This window comes from Trachypithecus francoisi, unplaced genomic scaffold, assembly GCF_009764315.1.
Source record: "Trachypithecus francoisi isolate TF-2019V2 unplaced genomic scaffold, Tfra_2.0 Lachesis_group3, whole genome shotgun sequence".
Classification (NCBI taxonomy): Eukaryota; Metazoa; Chordata; class Mammalia; order Primates; family Cercopithecidae; genus Trachypithecus; species Trachypithecus francoisi.
This window is the reverse complement of record NW_022681468.1, coordinates 132,653,501-132,675,742: the sequence shown is the minus strand read 5'-3', so window position 1 is coordinate 132,675,742 and position 22,242 is coordinate 132,653,501. Positions and strand designations below refer to the sequence as shown.

General features: G+C 34.7%; 1 protein-coding gene across 12 annotated transcripts in view; it reads left to right on the top strand.

Moving 5' to 3' along the window:
• The window catches only part of TCF12 (transcription factor 12), a 381,043-nt gene that overhangs the window by 309,666 nt on the left and 49,135 nt on the right, over window positions 1-22,242 (top strand). For 9 of the 12 annotated variants that reach the window (XM_033189989.1, XM_033189988.1, XM_033189987.1 and 6 more), the window contains 4 exons: window positions 11,958-12,063; window positions 13,096-13,235; window positions 13,511-13,655; window positions 14,728-14,792. In XM_033189989.1, coding sequence (XP_033045880.1) covers window positions 11,958-12,063; window positions 13,096-13,235; window positions 13,511-13,655; window positions 14,728-14,792 — 456 coding nt within the window. Of the gene's footprint in view, window positions 1-186; window positions 773-11,957; window positions 12,064-13,095; window positions 13,236-13,510; window positions 13,656-14,727; window positions 14,793-22,242 lie in introns of those variants that run through there. The other 3 variants (XM_033189998.1, XM_033189996.1, XM_033189995.1) reach the window with 1 other exon arrangement.

Here is a 22,242-nt window from a genome sequence, read left to right as displayed (position 1 = left end):
TTTTAATAAAATGTGTTCTTTTCAATTTTCTTCAACATAATTTTTCTAACTTAAAGTATGGTTTGTTCTAGCTAGTTAAGAGGTATTGCATGATGGTCCGCTTTCTCCAGGAAGTGATTTTATACAAGATTTAACTGTCTAGATCTTTCTTGTTACACATGATTCAGTGTTTCCAATTCCTGATTACTTGATCATGTGTTTATCAAAGTTGAAGCAACTTTAGACCATGCCAGATGGTAAGGCTGGAGGTGTAGCAAGCTAGGTTTCTCTGCCACAAGTGCTCTAATTTAATTAAAACTAAAAACAGATTAGCAGAAAATCTGTCAGTTTGCCTTCCTTTGTGTGTGTGTATATGTATATATGAGACAAATCTAATAATTTCTTGGGTTATTTTTATTCAGGACATATCTGTCTATTTAGCACTTACAAGTGACTTGTATTTTTTTAATACCTCAAATTTTGTCTTCTTGGTATTCTCCACCAATGCAAGGACTTGATAGAAATTGAAAGAGGTTACTTACAGCATAAACCCTCCCTCTGTGCTCTGTGAGTTGGTTCAGTCCTATTTTGCATAAGTTCCTTTTGAGTAGATCCATGTGTGGATGCATAGTACTGAAGACTTACTCCCTTTGCCTGTTTGGATATATGTCTTGGAGAGAAGCTGTGTACATTAGCTACAAATAGTAACGTTTTCAAAATCAACATGTATTGTGCTTATCCTGTCCCTGGAATGGGCAGCAATTCTTTGATGTATTACTACAATGGGAAAACGGTAAGCCTTTTTCTTTGTTCATATAGCTTCTAATTCACTTGTTTAATGGAAAGCAGTATATATTAATCGCTTTTTATTAAAATCTGTGAGATTTTGTTTTATCCTTTTCTGCAACATATTAGATTGTATATTTCTTTCTTTTTTTTTTTTTTTTTTTTTTTTTTTTTGAGATGGAGTCTTGCCCTGTCACCCAGGATGGAGTGCAGTGGCATGATCTTGGCTCACTGCAACCGTCGCCTCCCGGGTTCAAGCGGTTCTCCAGCCTCAGCCTCCCGAGTAGCTGGAATTACAGGCACCGACCACCATGCCTGGCTAGTTTTTATATTTTGAGTGGAGACGCGGTTTTACCATGTTGGCCAGGCTGGTCTCGAACTCCTGACCTTAGGTGATCCACCCGCCTCGGCCTCCCAAAGTGCTGGAATTACAGGCGTGAGCCACCGCGCCCAGCCTAGGTTGTAGATTTCTTTAGAAGTAGTGTCAGTAAAGTCCTGTCTGCTATATAGCTACCCGATAGTTGTTGGCTTTTGTTTTAAGATAGTGTAGAAAATAAACTTGAATTTCTGAGTTACTATTAGCTTGATATTTTTACTAGCAATGAGCTTGAAAGTACATTTGTTTTTATGTTTTCGTATCTTGTAAACAAATCCTTATGTAAAATGTGTATATACACACATATGTATTGAGAATTATTTGATGCTTTGTAGATGGAAGGAAAAGATGAAAGTCATCTAGGAGATTCATAAAAATAACAAGTATGAAGCTCTGGTAATGATTAGGGAAGCAGTCAGCTAGTAAGGGCCATATTTCCTGTTTAGAGTTTCAAGTCCAGAGCCTGACTTTTCTGGGATACCATCTGTTTCCAATCAAACTAGAATTTTGACCTTGTGTGGATTCATGAAATAAATCACTATTTTTTAAAAGAATGCATTTATACATTTTCCAAAGAATGCACTGTACTTCTGGTTGATTTATAGCAAGCACATGACTAGGTGTTTTAAAATAATGCTTTTTGGTTTTGCTAAACAAGAGTTCTATTCTTTAAATTAATTACCTACTGTTAATAATTTACTGTGTTTCTACAAAAAAATCTATAAGCCAGAGGATTTTATATATTCTAAAAAAAAGAGTAAACTCTGAAAGTTTCAATAGGAGCTATCTTTGTAAGATACTTGATAAATATTATTAAAAGGTACACTAATGAATAACAGTGTTGGTTTATGTCAGAAACTCAGTGTTTTCCTTCTAAATCTTTCAAAAATAATTTTACCCTCAGATGTCTTATGAAAAAATGCATATATGGGCTTAGTGAAAGGGGAGGGGGGAGCATTTTTCATGTTGATGTTTTAAGTTATAGAGATTATTCAATTACATTTTACTAAAATAGGCTTAAAATTAGATATGGTTGTCTCTTCCCTTTTTATCACTTGGAAATGTTTTAAAGTAGCCTATGGCTACAACTAAGGTACGAAGAACTAATAAAAGCACTTTTTCATTCACTGACTGCTTTAGTAAGGGCTCTCTGGACTGGGCCAGTGTTTGGTTGTGAACTTTTGGGTAAGCTTTCAAAAAAGATGAGAAGCAAGTCAAAATATCTTTAAACTCAGTAAAAAGTATATGTTCAAGCTGCCCATATAAGCAGAGCTTTGAATAATGTAAGAAGTAGATTTAGATAGATGAGTGAATTATTTAATCTCTATGTAATTTTCTTGCCAGCTGTCTTTCAAATGTGAAAATAATTTTCTTTTGTGTCTGATTTTAAGTAAAACAGTCTGAAGATGGTATGTGGGTATGTGTAGCGGGGGAGGTGTGTGTGTGCACGCGTGTGCACGTGTATAAGTTCAGTAAAATTAATTATGTAGGACCCTGAAACTTCAAGACTAACTCAAAGTGAGTTTAGATTTTATTCTTTCGAAAGCACAGGTTACTGTATTACATTTCTCTTTGTTCTACATTGGGAGTGGGGTAGGGGGAGCTTTGATAGCGGTATTTCCAGGCTTATGGTAGGTGGCATAGCTAGTATGGTGGAGAAGTGTAGCCTGGAAAAATTGATAGTCTGTGCCTAATACAGGTCAAAGGTGACTTTGTGGAAAAATATATAAATAAAGAGATGATATATTGACTTAGTTCTCCAAATCATAAGACCCTAGACTTGTATGTATTTTATTTTTACCCACCTTTAGTTTTTAAAATTATTCTCTAGTAATTATTAGAAATAATTAGCAACATTATTATTTTGTGATGACTTCAGTTTTCTTCAATAAGAAAATCGTGGTATGTAATTACATTGTCTCAAGATTATATAAATGTATTGTTTTAGTGTCTCTTGGGAAATACCTACTTGTCAATGCCTTAAAGTAAAAACTAGCACTTTCATTAACATTTCTAGACTCTAAGTGAAATACACATCTTCACTTAAGTTATAGAATTTTAATATACTTGTTGTGGCGAACAGGATAAATTTAAACTCTTTAATCTCATTTTATAGATTTTTTTAAATGATAGAACAAAATAATATTTTGAAATGCTAATAATAAGTTCACATCGTTTCATTTTTAACATCTCATTTCAGGTTTTATGAGAGAGTGACAAACCCTAAGTGGCCTGCTCTTAAACAGAAAGCTTTCTCTCACTTTTTTCCAGTTTTTTTTCTTTTTTTGTTTTTGAAGACCAAAGAGCTTTTTGATATCTTGCTACCTAAAATTGTATGGCCAGTATTGTATTGTTAGATATGTAACAGACTTGGATATATAGGTGTAGAAAAGAAAAGCCAAAAATGTTAATGCAATTTTTCCTACTGCTTAAAAAGAAAAGGGGTTAATGTTTTGTATTATATGTAATTTTTGTGTAGCTGTATTCTGTATCATGTTGTAAGGTATTAATATGGGTTTATAGTAAGTATGAAAATTAAAACTATTTTGCACCTTATACTGTTTTGAAATATAAAAAAATAGGAGAGAGTAGTGGGTTTCTGAGATTCCTTCTTTATAAAGAACTCTGCCTGCATTCAGTTTTCTCGTTGATTTGAATAAATTTTGTCCTTTACACAGAAAGTTAGAAAAGTCTTAAGAGCAAAGGGTGGAAAAGTTTTGGGGGGAAAAAAGGACTCTCATGTTTTTTTTACCTTTAAGATTTTGGAGTGCCTTCCTCCATTTTTCTGACCAGCCTCCATTTTTCTTGGTTTTAGACTAAAGATTCTATAGCGTATTCCAGGTATAAAAATTGCCACACGAACAGACATGATGGCCTTTTCATTGTATGAGGAAATTATTTTAATCTTCTGAGAAACAACACAGAAATCCAAGTTTTAAAATTCATGCTAGACACACCTTTTGAATATTAAGCTTCTTTGAATGGAATCTGGGAAAAAACAGAAAGAAACTAACGTGATTGTAACGGCTCTTCTCTGCCAGGAACTGTGCTCGGAACTTTGTTTATCTGATTTAATTTTCACAACCACTGTCATTTAGCTGTTACTACTAGTTCATTTTATAAATAAGGAAAACGAGGTTCAACCTCACCTAGTTTGTAAGTACTACGGTCAGAATTTGAACCCAGGTCAATCCCCCAGAAGCACATTTTCTCCTTTATATCATCCAAGGACATGTAAATTAGTCTCCATAGCAAAGGGTCAAACTGAATTTATCCTAACTGCCCATTTACATTAAAATACACTACCTTGGATCCAATGTGTATTTGGATATGTAAAAATACATATATATACTACATTGCAAAGAAAATGTAACCGGGAAAAACACTAGGCCACTCTTAAAAATCTTTTGCATGTGTGGTCAGAGTAACAATTTCATGAGTACTAATTGATGTGGTTAGTCAAGCAGATTTTTATCAACTTTTGTTTAAGAATTTAAAATTAAAACTTTCATATATGTTTTAGCAAGTCTTCTCTTCTAGTAGAATTAATCATACTGAAAATTGGTTTAGCCATGGTTTTGGCACCTGCCTACCAATGAGTTTTTGGGTTTTTTTGTAAGAATTAGAGTAGCAAGTAAGTAAAATTACATTGTAAATACTTATAAGACTTATTTTTAAAATAAACACTTTCAGTTAATAAAAGACCAAAACTAATGTGACTATATACAGCTGTGTTTCTGTTCCGTTGGGATATTTATTACTAGTTAACATGAGAGAAGAATATACAATTAAAACTAATTCAAATTTCCAGACTGTCCATGGGCCCAAAAGAGTTAAATCTAACATTTTTTATAATAGGGAAAACATGAAGTCATTTTTTAACTCTCTTAATATAGAATGCTAAAGACATTGAATGACAAGGACTTCAGCATAAACCTACTTCGCATTTTTCCCCTTTACCAAAAATATCTGAGACTATAGTGTGTGAGTGCAAGAAAGGTTTCTTTTCTTGATTCAAGTGAATACAAATACTAGTGAGTTAAAACTAGCTCTTGCTACAGTTTTACATACTAGAGGGTAAGCTGTCACTGGTCAACTTTATGAATGTTTTTGAGAGAAATTTATCAAAGGGGATCAGGTGTAATATTGTTGAATCTCAATTTTTTTTTAAGTAGGTAGGTAATGTGTGTCAGTCATTGATTTGTTTAGTATATTATCCTAGCAAACAAATTTCAAACCCTGTCCCTTAGAACCATAATTCAAGAAAAACATTGAGATTATTAGAAAAATGATAGCACTTATCGTAGAAAATCAGTAATATGCCCAGTAATGTTAATTTAAGATTAAAATGTACTTGATTTACCTAGAAAACCAGTGATATGCCCAGTAATGTTAATTTAAGATTAATGTAAATGTGCTTAGAAGGAATTTTTCTCACAGTTGAAAACCAGTAATATTCAACTGTGTTTGTTACACAGTAAGAGCAGCAGTTGATTTTAAAATGCTTTGTACTGAAAACTAGAATTCATTTTTCTTACTGTTGTTAGAAAAGAAATTTCATTTTATTTTCTCTGGAAAATTTTTGGAAAGAGATATTGGTCCTTTTACTTAGGAAACTTGAAAATATAAACACATGTTTATCCCTTTTGCAGAATTTCAAGTTGCATTTTTAACAGGCTAATTAGGTAAAAAGAATCTTCCGTAGAGATGGCTTGTATGTGCCTGAGTCAGTCTTTGTACTTCAGACGTTTTGCTTTATAATACCTGTGGTTTCAGTTCTTGTGGTATTTTACTGGAACGATCTAAATATTTTCCCCCTCAGGCTTGAAATTACCATTAAAAACTGTAGTAGCAGATTGGATTTTATGGCAGAATTTGCCATTTTATGTAATATGAAAATACTGAAAGCATTGAGATATTTATCAAATCTGTCATTTGTTGAAATATTCTTAGATATTAGGGAATTATTAAATTAGACTCATTTTAATATTTATCTAGATTTTTAGGTTATTTTCTTTGGGATTGCATTGTTTAAATTTTGATTACAGAGGGAACAAGGAAAGTGAGAAGGCGTAAGTTTCAGAAATTTTTAAATGTTACCATTTAGGCTACTGATATATGTTTTTCTTTTTCTTTTTTTTTTTTTTTTAAATAAGACGGAGTCTCGCTCTGTCTCCCAGACTGGAGTACAGTGGCAGTGGCGCGATCTCGGCTCACTGCAAGCTCCGCCTCCCGGGTTCACGCCATTCTCCTGCCTCAGCCTCCCGAGTTAACTGCAACTACAGGCGTCCGCCACCACGCCCGGCTAATTTTTTTATTATTATTATCTTTAGTGAGATGGGGTTTCACCGTGTTATCCAGGATGGTCTCGATCTGCTGACCTCATGATCCACCCTCCTCGGCCTCCCAAAGTGCTGGGATTACAGGCGTGAGCCACCATGCCCAGCCAAGGATATATGCTTTTTATCTGAGAATATATATAAGATTGGTATTCATACAAAAAAACAGATCAGAATGATCTGAAAATGATCAGAAAAATATATAGGAAATGGTTTTTAGGAAATGTCTTTAATTTTCTCTGATTTCTTCCTAGCACTCTTATACAAATAGGTATAGTTATTAAAGCAAAATTTTATTTACTTTTCTTAAAACAGCCTCTTTTTACTAAATTTCAATCCCACAAAATTGAGAAAGAGAAGTTGATTGTATATATTGCTTTGTGTGGAACTTGCGTAGATTAATCAATTTAAATTAAATTAATGATTTAAACACTAAAAATCTTAAAATTACCTAGTTTTTTTAGTGCTGACTCTTAAATGTACATATTCTTAAAATTGTAGGCCTAGAGTCTTAATTACAGTTTTTTAATATAGGGTTTGACCTGGGTTGGGATATTTATTGTTTAATACTAAATGTAATTATGTAAGATACTGGATAAAGTGGATGTTCCTGAATATAATATCGTATTTTCATTTTAAAATTATTGTGGCAGGGCAAGTTAGCCAAATAGTTTTGTTATGTTTTGTTATTTTGATAAATTGATGTAAATTATGCTGAGTATAATTCCTGTTATTAGCACAGACCTTTCACATATTTGAGGCCCACATTAGCATGTGTTAAAGTGTTTAATGATACTGAACATATTGGAACTTAAAGAGAACTGCTATTCAAACCATCTTGACAAAAGATCTAATAGAAGCCCAAACAGAATGAAATCTTGGTAATTAGTTCTGTGTCAGACCGTGTTCAGAAAAGTAGATAGCCTTCTCCATACTTCTTTATTCCAAATTAGGTGAAGGTGTTCTCAAAATGTTTCAGAATGTAGGCTGACTTTGGTTTTCATAGGCCTTGGAGTTTTTAAGAATTCTAGAATATATTTCAAAATAATTTATACAATCTTAAACTGCTGGATAAGAAGGATCTAAATCTGTCTTGTTCAGTATAGTAACCAGTAACCACAAATGGTATTTAAATTAAATAAAATAAAATTTAAAATTAAGTTTCTCAACTGCACTATCCACATTTCAAGTGTTCAGTAGTCATGTGACTAATAGCTACTGTATTGTACAGTGTAGATACAGAACATTTCCATCATCACAGAAATATATTGGACAATATTCATGTAAAGCATTCTTCTCATTTTCTCTGGAAGGGTATCTCAATTAGGATATATTTCACATACTAAAGAAAATTCCCGTCTCTTCATCACTTGGGAAATGCCACCACATAGGCTGTGGATCTATTTTTTGAAGTATGGATAATCACATCATGCTTTAACTCTGTCTTATCACTGAATGTGACTAGATAAAAAGAAGAACTATCTTCTTTAGCAAAACCTCTGCGTCTTTGCATTTTTTCTCAGTAACAGAAAGTCATTATGCCTCCCTGCCTCACAGGAATGTTTCCAGTATTAATTATAGGAAAGATGTATTGAAATCGGGAGCACAGTACACAGCTCCAACCTCTAGAGCTGAACAGAGTATATGCCCTGAATTTGGGGTTGTCCATATGACTAAACTGAATCATCTGAGCAGGAAAAAAGGGATCTGTCTTTGCCAGTTTTGCTCAAATTTGTTGTATGAACTAAAACATTTCCAGGATAATTGGGTAATCACTGTAAAGAGTAACTAAATATTCATCCCCAAAGTATGCTATCCCTTTTTAAAAGTTGCTTTACAGTGAGTCTGATGAGGACATGCAAGATATTATTAACGTGAATGTGTTCTTTTCAACAGACTTAATAATGAAGGGGAGGTATCTATTAGATTTTCTTTTTTCTTCTTTCAAGTTAGAACTGTCTGTTCACTACACATTCAAAATTTCTCTTAACACCATTCTTACAGGGGAAAGTATAAGTGCTTGGGAAAAGAGTTGGTCCCATGGTAGCTACTGTGAGCTTGGCATTCTGAAAAGGAGAATAGAATTCTAAAGAAAATGTCTACCACATTTTAATAGAACATCTTAAATTACTTAATTTTACCCTTTTTCTATTCTCTTTAAAATAGTTTTGACTCTTGGACTCCTGGTAGATTTTAATCATCTTAAAGCACATATATTCCTTTCTCTTAATTTTAAGATTGATTGTCATGATACAAAATCATCCTTCAGATTTCAACCAATGATTAGATCATTAACTAGGGGAAAAAAACTGGCATCTGTGTTCAGGTGATCAGATGACATAAGCAGTCTGGTTTTAATTTGTGGCCAGTACTGATTGTAACTAAGAGAGACTTGCTCTTTTTGTGGAGTTGGCTGACTATTTCCCTACATCTGGAGTTAATAAAGCCTTTGAGACCACATCAGTTGTGCTTTGCCGCAAGAAGTCTTTGATCTGAAAAATCAAGACTGGCACGACTGCTGCTTCATAACATTGCATCTATGTTTTTGCAAGCTATAGTTAAGATACTAAAAGTAAAGTTATTTAGCTTATTTAGCCTGTGTTAGAAATGCTGGTAAATGTACCTCTTTGAAAGCCATATATTTCAAAATATTCTTAGGATAAATATTTTGAACTCGTGTTAGTACAAAAATGATATAGTAGGAGTTTTTTTTTTGTTTTTTGTGTTTTTGTTTTGTTTTGTTTTTTGCCATTTTCAAGGTCTGTCCTTTAAAAGTCCATTGTTTTCAAAATCTGTTTGAAAGATATAGCATTAAAAACAAACTTTACCTCTAAAATGTGCCGTTTTCTCCATACAACTTCAAACTTTTTGAGTAAGGGAAGGCAAGTCTGTGCTTTGTGTGGTTTTTCTTAGTTTTCTTGCTTTCCATGACAACCGTCAATAAACCATTATCTGATCAACATATTCTCTTTTATTTAGCAGCAATTTGTAAATCAGTAAAGTTTATCCTTTTACTTCCTTTTGTAATTGTAACCATCTTCAAATTTTAAAAATGTAAGTATATTAATGTGTGGAATACAGTGAATTGAATGAGAATAAGGATAAAGAAATGTAAATTGATAAATTATGTAAAAATTTAAACTGACAAATTATGTCCATTTTTGTGTAAAATGACACATCAAAACTGGAGTGTTTTCATAATTATCAAGTATAAGAGTCTTACATACTGTTTCAGTCTATAACCTAGATAGAATTAGAGAATTTTTTATTTCATCCCTACATATCAAGGATGGTGTATATAGTAAGTGCACATTTGTGATAAAAAGCGTATATTCGGGTGCTATCTTCTAAATTTGATTCTCATTGTATTTTCTGGATAGTTCTATGGATTTATTCTATTTTGTTGTTGTTCGTGGTTTTAGCTTGGCTTGAGGAAATCTATATAGAAAGGGGACACGAGGACTTCTAGCTAGGGCTAAGTTTAAAAGATGAAACTTGATTAAAAGAAAACAGTCCAAAGTTCCTTTCCTGAAAACCTTTTCTGCCTATCAGGCTGTACAATACATTGCAGACACATTTGTATATAGTCCGTTATTTTATTTCAACACAATCATTTGTGAAATACCTTTAAACCAGAAAAGTATGTTTAATATGTGTGATGAACAAACCATTTTATCTGCCATATTCCTCAAACTAGGGGATCCTTCTAGATAATTCTTAGGAATATACTGTATCTTTTCCAAGACTTCTCAGGTACCACAGATGCATGTTTTTATCTCTGGGATGTGAAAGGTAGGAAACAAACCTGAATGCCAGTCCATTTAAAAAAAAAAAAAAATCACCTGTGCTAGCATTATCAGGACCAGCACGAAAAGTAAAAATTACCTTTTATTTAGAATAAACTGTGTATATAACTAGGCTCACGTTAGACAAAAACTGTAAGGAACAGCATTTGAGTATTGAACAGGTAATATTTAGCAACATAACTGCTCCTATTAGAATGAAAGATGATACTGTTAGCTAATACTTATTGCCTGCATACTTTGTACAAGGCACTGTGCTAAACATTTTATATATAATCTCATCTGATCTGCCCATCAATCTCCTCATGCAAGCAGCGTTAACACCATTTTATAAAAGAGGGAATTGAGTCTTGGGAAGATTAGGGTAATTTGCAAGGGGTCTTTACAGTTAATACCTCCAAGAAAGAATAAATTAATATAATTGACAGTTTATGTAAATAAAAAGTTGGGATCCCATTTTAATCTTGGTGCGCTTCCTTAACTCTTTTTCTGTTATTAGTCTATAGAAATATATGGTTGGGGTAAAATATCAAATTATGTAGAAGAACATAAAGTAAAAGTCTTCCTTCCCAATTCGCAGTCTAACGATGTAACCACTGTCAGGTTTCTTGTGTGTAATTCTAGAAATTTTCTATGCTTATGCAAACAAATTGATATATGATTTTTAAAATAGATGCTTCCATAATTTTAATGTTATTCTATTTCAATCAACATTTAAAATTTTTATTTTGTTGAATTTAATGGCTGTATCACTTCAAACTAAAACAAAATTAGTTTATTTCATTCACTGCTCACAATAGCTTAGCTTTCTCTTCCTCCTAACTTCTGGTTGACTTTTGTAGACTGTGTATCACTTTAGATATTATTTGTTTTCCACCTTTGTTTCAGTAGTTAAGAGAATAGTGTGATCACATTTTGATCATTAAGGTTATTTGGCTGCCCATTTAGTTTTCCAGAGGAATGCAAATGTTGGCCATTTGCTAATTCAAAATGTTCACAGTTTGCTTATCTAAAGCAAGGGTTTATCAAAGGAAATTAATACTGCTCTAATAAATTAAATGAGATTTTTCTTAAAGCTTTGCCAGACTTGAACGTGTACTAGAAATGTGTTTTTAATTTATTTGCTAACTCTACCAAGTTAAGGAAGTTGCTAACTCTACCAAGTTAAGAAGTGTTGTGCCTTTGGTAGTTATCCTCTAATTATAACAAAGATAGCAACGTTTAATCAAACTCATTTTGATTTTATTTGGTGAATCTTGTAACACTGAAAAGAATGAATTTTATGAACCCAGGTTTTATGTTATGCTGTATTCAAAGGACATTTGTTTGCTCCATCAGATTTTGAATCATGAGCCTATGTGAGGTTTGTGTTTGGTAAGCCAGTTCAGTGCTTATTCAGTCACTTGTTGTAACTGTCATACTAAGATGCATTACAGAGATATTTAGAGTTGTATTTTTCTCTAATAACCAGTTTATATAAAAAAAAAAAATGTGGATGGTAATTAAGTTTGACATTATTTATGTGGATTTAAGACAATATTCTTTTCATTTGTGGTAGCCCTTTGTAAAAATTAGATAGGCCTTTTTAAGCCCCTTACAGAATATAGAACTCATTTTACATAAGTAATATGATACTCATTTACATTTTAATTAAATGTACCATTTAATTTTAAGGTATATGCACCATCCCCAAATTCAGATGATTTCAACCGTGAATCTCCTAGTTATCCATCTCCTAAGCCACCAACCAGTATGTTCGCTAGCACTTTCTTTATGCAAGGTAAGTACTACCAAACAACTGCCAAATACTACTGCAGTCATCTGTATATCAGCCAGTATTTTAAAGTATTAGGAAAGAGAATACATATATTCAGGCCTTATCTAAGTGTTTTTTTGGCTGAAGGAAATTAAAATTTAGCTTTATAATTTTCCAGTGCTGTTTATTACTGACTGCAATTTAATTGAATTATCTAGCAAACCGTTGGAGTGCTGTTCCAGTGTTGATTGAATTTATAAAGGTCTTAAATTGAAAAAAATAGAGCTGTTCTTGCTCATTTTAGAATTTAAATGTATGAAAGTTGTTAACTCTAGTTTCTTGCTTCATTTATGGATTCATATCATGCCTAGAATTACCATTATAAAGAAAGAGTGAATATCATAGAACAGAGTAAGACTTGTTAAGAGAGAAAAAGTGTTGCATTTCCTTTAGTTCATGTCTAGCAAATCATTTTTATTTGGTCTCCTGTGGTTTTGTACTATGGGAAGCAAATATATGGGAGCAATAAATTACTACATAAATGGTTCCTTGACTTTATATTGTTGAGTGAAGTCATTGCTGACACATTTCATTTGAAAGCTAACTATAATGTGGTAGTTATCAATTACTTAGTTTTACTCTTAGAGAAACTTCTTTATTCCACAGTTTCAAAATGTTTGATATTATGCATATTGCATGTTATGGATTAATAACTTCCTGTGTATTTGTGAGTATACCACTTAACAAAAAATAAATCTAGCCTATTTCCAAATTTGGAATTTTTATTATCTTCCTTGATACGACTTAGATCTTCTGAAGATTTTTATAATGGCCTGCCTATTAAAGATTAGATTACTTTTTTCCCTAACTAAAATGTTAATTTCTCCTTTTTAAATGGTAATTTTACAGTTTAGAGGGAAGAAAAGTGGGTAGAAGACTAGGTTGGAAAAGGGAGGAAAAATATCTGGAGGGTACCCCTTGAATTTTTATAAGCAACATAAAAATACAAGAAAAACTTTAGCTAAGGAAAATTTTGTATTTCTCTTTTTGTCTTAGATGGGACCCACAATTCTTCTGACCTTTGGAGTTCATCAAATGGGATGAGCCAGCCTGGTTTTGGTGGAATTCTGGGGACCTCCACTTCCCACATGTCTCAATCCAGTAGTTATGGCAACCTTCATTCACATGACCGCTTGGTAGGCTCTAACACATGACTAGGGTACAGCAACACTTTGTCCTCGCTTGTGTTTCATTTTGGATTAGAAGTGTAAAATCTGATTCTGCCAAAACTGCTAAAGTTTGAAGTACTTCAAGGCTTATGGCATTTGCCATGCCATTTTAAAAAATAAATGACTATAAGTAGCACTCTTTAGCTGCTTATAAATGCTCTTTTTGACCTGTTATAGTTGTCCATTATATGTAAATATTATTCAGAAAATATATTGAATAGATCGTATCTCTTTCCATCTAGAGTTATCCTCCACATTCAGTTTCACCAACAGACATAAACACGAGTCTTCCACCAATGTCCAGCTTTCATCGCGGCAGTACCAGCAGTTCACCTTATGTTGCTGCCTCACACACTCCCCCCATCAATGGATCAGATAGCATTCTAGGTGAGCTTTATGAGTTGGCAAAACTTCCTAAAACCTAGTTTGGGGATTTTCAGTGACCCCCATATCTTTTTATATATTTTTTAATTTATATATATGTGTGTTTATATATTTTTATATGTGTATATATATTTATATATATGGGTGTATATATATTTATATATGTATATATATATTTATATGTGTGTGTGTGTGTGTGTGTGTATGTTTGTTTGTTTGTTTGAGACAGAGTCTCTCTTTATCACCCAGGCTGGAGTGCACTGGCACAATCATGACTCACTGCAGCCTCAATCTCCAAGGTTGAGGAGGTGATCCTCCTGCCTTAGCCTCCCCAGTAGCTGGGACTACAGGCATGTACCACCATACTCAGCTAATTTTTTTGTACTTTTTGTTGAGACAGAGTCTTATTATATGGCCAGGGCTGGTCTCAGACTCTTGGCCTCTAGTGATCCTTCTGCCTTGGCCTTCCAAAATGCTAGCATTATAGACATGACTCACCACACATGGCCTTGTTGTTGTTGTTGTTGTTGTTGTTGTTGTGTTGTTGTTGTTGTTGAGACAGGGTCTCACTCTCTCAGCTATCTCACTCTGTGGCTACAACCTCCGCCCCCAGCATTTTATGATCCCCCAGCTTCAGCTTCCCAAGTAGCTGGGACTACAGGTATACACCACCACGCCCAGCTAATTTTCCATTTTTAGCAGAGGTGGGGTTTCTCCATATTTCTCAGGCTGGCCTTGAACTCCCGGGCTCAAGAGATCCGCCTGCCTCAGCCTCCCAAAGTGCTGGGATTACAGGCATGAGCCACCGCACCTGGTCTTGGCCCCTCTTTCAGTATATTTTTTGGTGTTGAATTTAAAAGTGAAAGACAGGAAGACAAGAAGCTTTTTTATTTTCATCAGTATAGAGACTGGTAAAGAACTCATCTTTATTGATAAGTACAACACATGCAGAGTATTTCCTAGTTTATTGTAGTGGATGTGAGATGACAATAGAGAACACCCTTGAAATAATGGCAGAGTGCTAAAATATATTTGCTGGTAAAATTCTTGATTTGTTTCTCTATGAAATATCCAGGAACCAGAGGGAATGCTGCTGGAAGCTCACAGACAGGTGATGCACTTGGAAAGGCTTTGGCATCTGTGAGTATTGATTTTACACATTCTACTGAATGAATTTTTTACACTGCTGAATACAGTGATTAGATTTTGTAGGTGATAAGTATCTAAAGAGTGTAGATGTAACAGAATCAATTTCATTACACATTTAGAGTTATTCTCGGTTTGTATTGATATGTGCCCTTAAATGCTATACCTATGGTACAGCAAATGCTGGGAAGGGGAAAAAGAAGTCATCTCAAGCACGAACTGCCAAGAATAATCATTAAATCTATTTCTTTTAAATACATAGTTAGTGAGTGGCCCATTAATATAAGTCAAGTGGAACCACGAAAGATAACTCAGTATTCTGATCCAGAGAATGAAGTGCCTTTATAAGGAGCTTTTCCAAGATCAAAAGCATTTTATGTACTGTTTTTTTTTTTTTTTTTAAGGTCAACTGCACCTAATTTACTCAAGGGATAGGAAATGAGAGCCTTCTCCGCAAAAAAGCCAGATTCATTGAAGAATCATGCTAAAATGAGTAAAACTGATTTGAAGGACTCCGATAGTATTTTCTTGAGCAACTAGTTCACATACATCACATCAGAACATTAATGACAAAGCAGTGATTATATTTTAATATCTGATTCTTAAAACATTAAAATCTCTTCTTTCAGAATGCCAAAACTAGAAGGGAAAGCATTTTTCAGTAAATCTACAACAGATTCAAATCTAATTATTAAAAAGGGGTACTTGTGCTTTGCACTTCCTAAAATTTCACTTTAGATGATTTTTTTTCTTCTTGTTTTCTGAGCAGTATGCCTCTTATAATTCCCACAGAATTGTCTTTTATTTTCTATGAAGTGCAATTAACTTGCAGATACATTCGTTGCCATTCATGGAGAAGGCAGAGCACTTTTAATACCTGAGTAGTAGGAAGCAACTGTTGAATATTTAAGGAGATAAACCTCTTTGTATATTGTTTCTGTAAATAAATTTTTCTCTACAGCTGAATACTAGCTGCTTGGCAAATGAAGCCAAGTCAGACTCATCTACTACATAGTAGAGATGAAGCACACACAAAATGGAGCTCAGTGAATGTTTGTTGAATTCTGTCTTGGATCATATAATAATAATAGTAATGATAATAACAAAACCCACAAAATTTATCAGCTATAATTTCAATGCTTACTAGGTGCTAGGCCCTATACTAAGCATTTACATGCCCTGTTTCATTTAATCCTCAAAGCCCTGTAAGGTTGGCATTGTTATCCCCACGTTACAGATGAGGAACTACGGTTTAAAAGGTTAAGTAACTTGAGCTCAGAAAGATTAAGCAGCTTGCCCTAGGGGAATCATAAGCTAGCATGGATAAAGCCCATATATATTAGAACCCTGATCAGACCCGCTTCAGACTCTGCTCCTAACCACTGCTCCATACATCCAGAAAGTGCAGTGCTATGGTAATTTTCTTACAGTGTGTTGATGAGAATGAAAGAAAATTATCTCACCCTTTTCTCAACTTACTGTCATCTGATGAAAATGACCTATTTAGGAAGAAAATTTTATTCTATACTAAATCTGAGAGGTCCCCAGGTATTTGATTGGCTTGCTATATTCCTTCTCCTGATTCTGGAAGAATCTAGTAACTGATATTTCACATGTAACAGGACAAATAACATTTGAACTTTCAGTGCTAAATAATTTTTTAAAATGCAAGCTGCGTTTTGGGGGCTTTTTTTCTCAAAGGTCGTTTGTTTATTTTATTAAAAAAAAAAAAACTTCTATCAGAGAACCTTGGCATATAGGCAGGCAAGAATTTGTGATGTTCTCAGTGGCCCTTCAAGTTCATTTTGTTACCCTTCACATCCTTGAGTATCTTCCCGTATTATAAACAGCATACTAGCCAAACCAAAATGGCATTTGGAAAAGAAAACCCAAATTCACTGTGAATGGAATCCAGTGAAGAAATGTTTAATCTAGTTAGTGGGTGGGCTTTGGTTGTCATGGAAACTCAGCTCTGTCATCCTGTGTTGTTACTAGGCAGGAGCAGCCAGGTCATTCCATAAATCATTTCTGTCATAGCTGACGGTGATGCATTCCATCTGCTCCATCACTGCATGCCATAGTCTGCACATTTCAAATCCCTTCCTTCAATCCATCTGCTTCCCCACTTCCCAGCCGGACACCTCCCCAAATACATTCTTTTTCCAACTTTCCTTACAGATGCACATTCACTTTAATATATGTTTAGTGCACTCAGAATGTACTGAAAAAGAAAAACATTACATTATGTGGGGATAGGAAGGATTAGAAGAGATGAGGAGAAGGAACTTAATGAGGATTACATTTGAGAGTCTGACATGCATATCATAATTTTATGTCAGGTATTATAGATCTTTTGAAAAGGTGACTCTGACTATTTTGAAATTTTAAGTTCTTTAGAATGTGATGCTTTTAATATAGCATCTGGTCTTAGATGGAGAACACTATGCTATTGTCATTAAAAAGTAATTCTATTTCCCCAATTGTCTGATATATGTCTTAAAAGATCTTTCATATTGTGAAACATCAGAGGGTACAACCTTTGTTCTTCAGTTTAGGTATTAAAGAGCACACAGAATACTGTGTGATTAAACATGTAAGGCCAGATAATGCATTTGCAAAGGTTCCTTTATTTTAGGTTTAAGCCTGGATAATTGTGGTCTTAATCTCAGGATAGCAAGAAAGAGAATTGTACATGAAAGTATTTACACAAAGTTCCCAAGCCCTGTGGATTATGCATTAGTTTAGATAAAAAAAAAAAAAAAAAAGAAAGAAAGAAAAACTAGGGTAGATAGAAGGAAAGGAAAATCTGGGTATTCGTGCCATTTCTAATGTGTTTCCCTGAACGTTTGCCAGACAATAACCCTTTAAGATTGTGCCCGTGGAGAGTTACATAGAGGAAGAAACATCTGGTTTATTTCAGTGCCTAATACCATATCAAAACACTTGGTCTTTAATTTAGAGGAGATCAAACAAGAAGACTGTTTAACTTTGTTGATTATATCAGACTTCTTTGTGATAATTTATGTTTTGATTTCTACCTCAGAGCAAGGGAAAAAGTGAGAGAGAGAGTGTGTGTGTGTACGTGTGTATGTATGTGTGTATTAATCTGGATAAATGGTCAGTAGTCTCTAACAAAAGAAAAGAAAATTCAGGGAAGTTGATGTTTAAAAGTAATTCATGAAATAACTTTCTTTGTTCCTTAGACTCAATAACATTAGCATAATAAAGATTAACTGAAATGTGCACTCTAGTGTTTAAAAAATTGGGCTCACAGTTCCGGGGTTGGGCTTGGTAGCAGTCCATTGTTTCTTTTTTGTCTAAAGCCCTTTTCATTAGCCTCTGGCTTATTGGCACCCTGCTGATTGGAATAGACCATGACTGATAGGAGGAGGAGTCTCATTTGTTGGAGTAAAATGAGGCATATTACCGTTTAAGCCTGGCAGAAGGTATTGGGAGTTACTCATTATTGGTCATTTAACAGTATGAGGACCATGGACTGCATGCAGAATGAGTGCTTACTTTGTTTAGACTCTAGACTCTAAATCACTCTTTACCCCCATTTTTTTAAGTAACTGATTTTTTTTCTTCTTTTTATTCTGACCTTCAAACATCAGTGTAGGAGTTCTTTTAAGGCCAGGAAGTATGAAAAGAAACGTATTCCTGATTTAGAATACTCTGCCAAATAAAGCCTGTGTTTAGAACTTTTAAAGTAGCACAATTTCTATAGAATAAGTATGATTTGTTTGTGATTTGGTAATAAAATAAACTCTCAGATACAAAGCTTAGTGAAATGACCTGTGATCCAATAGGCTGTGTTATCATACTTTTCAAATGTATTGCTCCTCCTCTCCCACCATGCACATTCTTTTTATGAAAGTAAAAGTGGTTTTTTAAAAAGGCCTGTAACTTACAGGGCTATCTGTAAATTTAGGAAAAGTATTGATAACAATTCTGTCTGTCATCACTTTAACTGACAAAGTAGAACCAGTGACTGTGATGGATGAGTGGAAAAGTTGGCTTTTATTGTACAAATGGAGAAGCTGCTTTTGGAAAAAATACCAGAAATGACTTATTTTTATACCTGATATGTTTTTGGTGCTTCTTCTCCCGTTTAGACAGCGATTTTTTTTTTTTTTTTTAAGTTTATACCAATTTTACATACAGCATTGGGGCATTTCACTAAGTCATTTAAAGATAGTGCTCTTATATGACTCTAAACTATTACTTTCTTTCCTTGATATAAAGGAGCTTTCACCAGTTGTTGACATGGTTAGGGATTGTTTTAAGTGTAAGGACAGAGTTTTCAAGGAAAATTGGGATTGGTAGTCCATTTCTACCCTCAAAAGCCCATGCCTACCTAATAGTGTGATATGGACAGCTTAGTACATCAACACTAATTCCCAGAAATAGTGAAACCTCACCATATGATTATTCTCAAAGCTTATGCCATAAAACTGATTTGAAATTGTCATATTTATAACAAGCTCTTTCCCTTGGTATTTCTGTTGCTGACCCACATTGTATAAATACCAAGATAAATACTACCATTTATTGAGTCCTGCTTTTTATCAGTTAGTATTATAGGAAATTTCAATTGTAGTTTAATCGCTCAAGTTAAAAATACATACATTGGGCACCTGCTTGTACAAGATACTGGCATACAGTAATGGATTCAATGTTGACCAATATAAGTTTCCTGTCTTCAAAGAGCTTGTAGTCAAGGAGAGAAGACAGATACACAAATAATGATAATGTATAACACAGTGTGAAGTAAAAGAGCAAAGAGAAGTTCAGACTATTTTCTAAGAGTATAAGGAAGGTGAAAATGTTTAAATGGGGAAGTGACATTGGAACTGAGCTTTCATAAGTAGAATTCCATCTGGGAGAGGTTAAGAAACAAGCGTTCTGAAAGGAGGACAAGCTGTGTTTAGAAAATGAAAAAATATTTTGTTTGCATAATAGGGTATGTAGGTTAAAAGTAGATTATAAGGGCTGGGAGGCTGAGGCAGTGGAATCACCTGAGGTTGGGAGTTCGAGACCAGCCTGACCAACATGGAGAAACCCTGTCTCTACTAAAAATACAAAATTATCCTGGCATGGTGGTGCATGCCTGTAATCCCAGCTACTCGGGAGGCTGAGGCGGGAGAATCGCTTGAACCCAGGAGGCAGAGGTTGCGGTGAGCTGAGATCGCACCATTGCATTCCAGCCTGGGCAACGAGCAAAACTCTGTCTCAAAAAAAAAAAAAAAAAGGGAAAAAAAAACACAAAAATTAACTGGGTGTGGTGGCACACGCCTATGTAATCCCAGCTACTTGGAATACTGAGGCAGTAGAATCACTTGAACCTGGGAGACGGAGGTTGCAGTGAGCCGAGATCATGCTACTGCACTCCAGCCTGGGCGACAGAGCAAGACTCCGTCTCAAAAAAAAAAAAAAGTTTTTGAGTACATTTGAGTAGTTCAGGGCAGTTATGTATAGGATAGAAAGAGAGGGAAGTAACTAGAAATATAAACACTTAAGTAGTCCAGCCACAAGTTTGAGTAAAAATTTAAAGTGGTGTCATGGCAGTGATTTTGACATGTGCCTGTCCCAGAAACATTAGAGAATTGTGGATATTGGTGTCTCCAGAGGGAAGAGTAGAGTGGTAGAGGAAAAGAGGAGAGAGTACTTATGGTAACCATAAGCATGGTGCTGCTAACCTAAGTAGAAGAAAAGAGATGGGAAGGATGGGAAGCTTGGGGTAGTAATATAAAATTTGGGTTTGGACATAACTGAGCTTGAGATGAAAAAAGAGCATGTCCAGATAGAAAAGTCCAGCAACCAGTGTGACAAGAGAGGTATCAATTTAGGAGTCATTCTCCTGGATGTGATAGTTGATATTTGACAAAGATTACTATTACCAAGAGATAAAGCACAGGTAAATGAAAGAAAACTGAGACTAGAACTCTGGGGAATCATACATTAAGGGAAATGGAAGAGTGAAATAGATGGACCCTAGGGACCTTATCAAATACAAGGACTGAAAAGAAGCACTTAAATGGAAATTCCTAGCAAGGATTATGCTTTTCATTCTTAATGACAACTGTATATCTATACATTGAACCCTCACCATTTATCTGCACCCTTGTGGAATCTGAGGCTACATTAAGACAAATTCCTTGTTCTTCTGGGGCTTATATTTTACCATGGGAAAGGAAAAAAACAGGTAACAAACAAATGTAGATGATTAGAAATACAGGGTAAGCACTATGAAGCATACAAAAGCAGGAGCATGTGACAGAAAATGCTGCTTCATGAGTTGGGCTAGTTTATAATAATCAGTTTTGCATAGAACTGAAAATTTCTCACTCATCCATCCACCATCAGTGTTATCAACCTTTCCTTCCCTTTGCAAAATTGTAGTCAAGACATATTTCATAAAGATGAGCATCAGTTGCTCATAAATGGTATAATTATTTGAATTTTGAACATAAGAAATGGTGGTTTACAGTGGTAAAGAGGTATGTTGAGGGCCAGGTGCGATGGCTCACACCTGTAATCCCAGTACTTTGGGAGGCCAAAGCAGGCAGATCGCTTCAGCCTAGGAGTTCAAGACCAGCCTGGGCAATATAGCAGAACCCCATCTCTACAAAAAATACAAAAATGTTGGGTGTGGTTGGGGGGGCTTGTAGTCCCAGCTCCTTGGGAAGTCAAGGTGGAAGGATTGCTTGAGCCCAGGAAGTTGAGGCTGCAGTGAGCCATGATTACACCACTGCACTCCAACCTGGGTGACAGAGTAAGACCCTGTCTCAAAAAAAAAGAAAGAAAAGGAAAAGGTACGTTGAAACATGTTTTGTTTTTGTTGAAGTTTGATGACCTTCCCTAATTTACTTATGTGGTTGAAATAAATCAATGCATGTGTGCAAAGCCACTAAGAACAAAAATGTACCTTTCTAAGCTAATTTTCCACATGTCCTATGAATGTTTTAAAAGGTAACAACTTAAAAACCAATAATACTGATTTGTTTTTTCTTTTTTCATACGGTGACTTACTCTGTCACCCAAGCTGGAGTGCAGTGGCTCGATCTCAGCTCACTGCAACCTCCGCCTCCCGGATTCAAGCGATTCTCCTGCCTCAGATCCCACGAGTAGCTGGGATTATAGTTGCCCACCACACCCGACTAATTTTTATATGTTTAGTAGAGACAGGGTTTCACCATGTTGGCCAGGCTGGTCTCAAACTCCTGACCTCAGGTGATCCGCCCACCTCAGCCAGCTTCCCAGAGTGCTGGGATTATAGGCGTGAGCCACTGTGCCCAGCCTAAAATTGATCTTATACTATCTCTCTGTTACTAGATCCTCCCAAAGTGTTTTAAACTCTTTTCCATAGCTTTACTTTTCCAAAATAGCTTTTTCAATAGAGTATTACAGTGTCTAGATCCTGACTATTTGAGATGGTTGATGT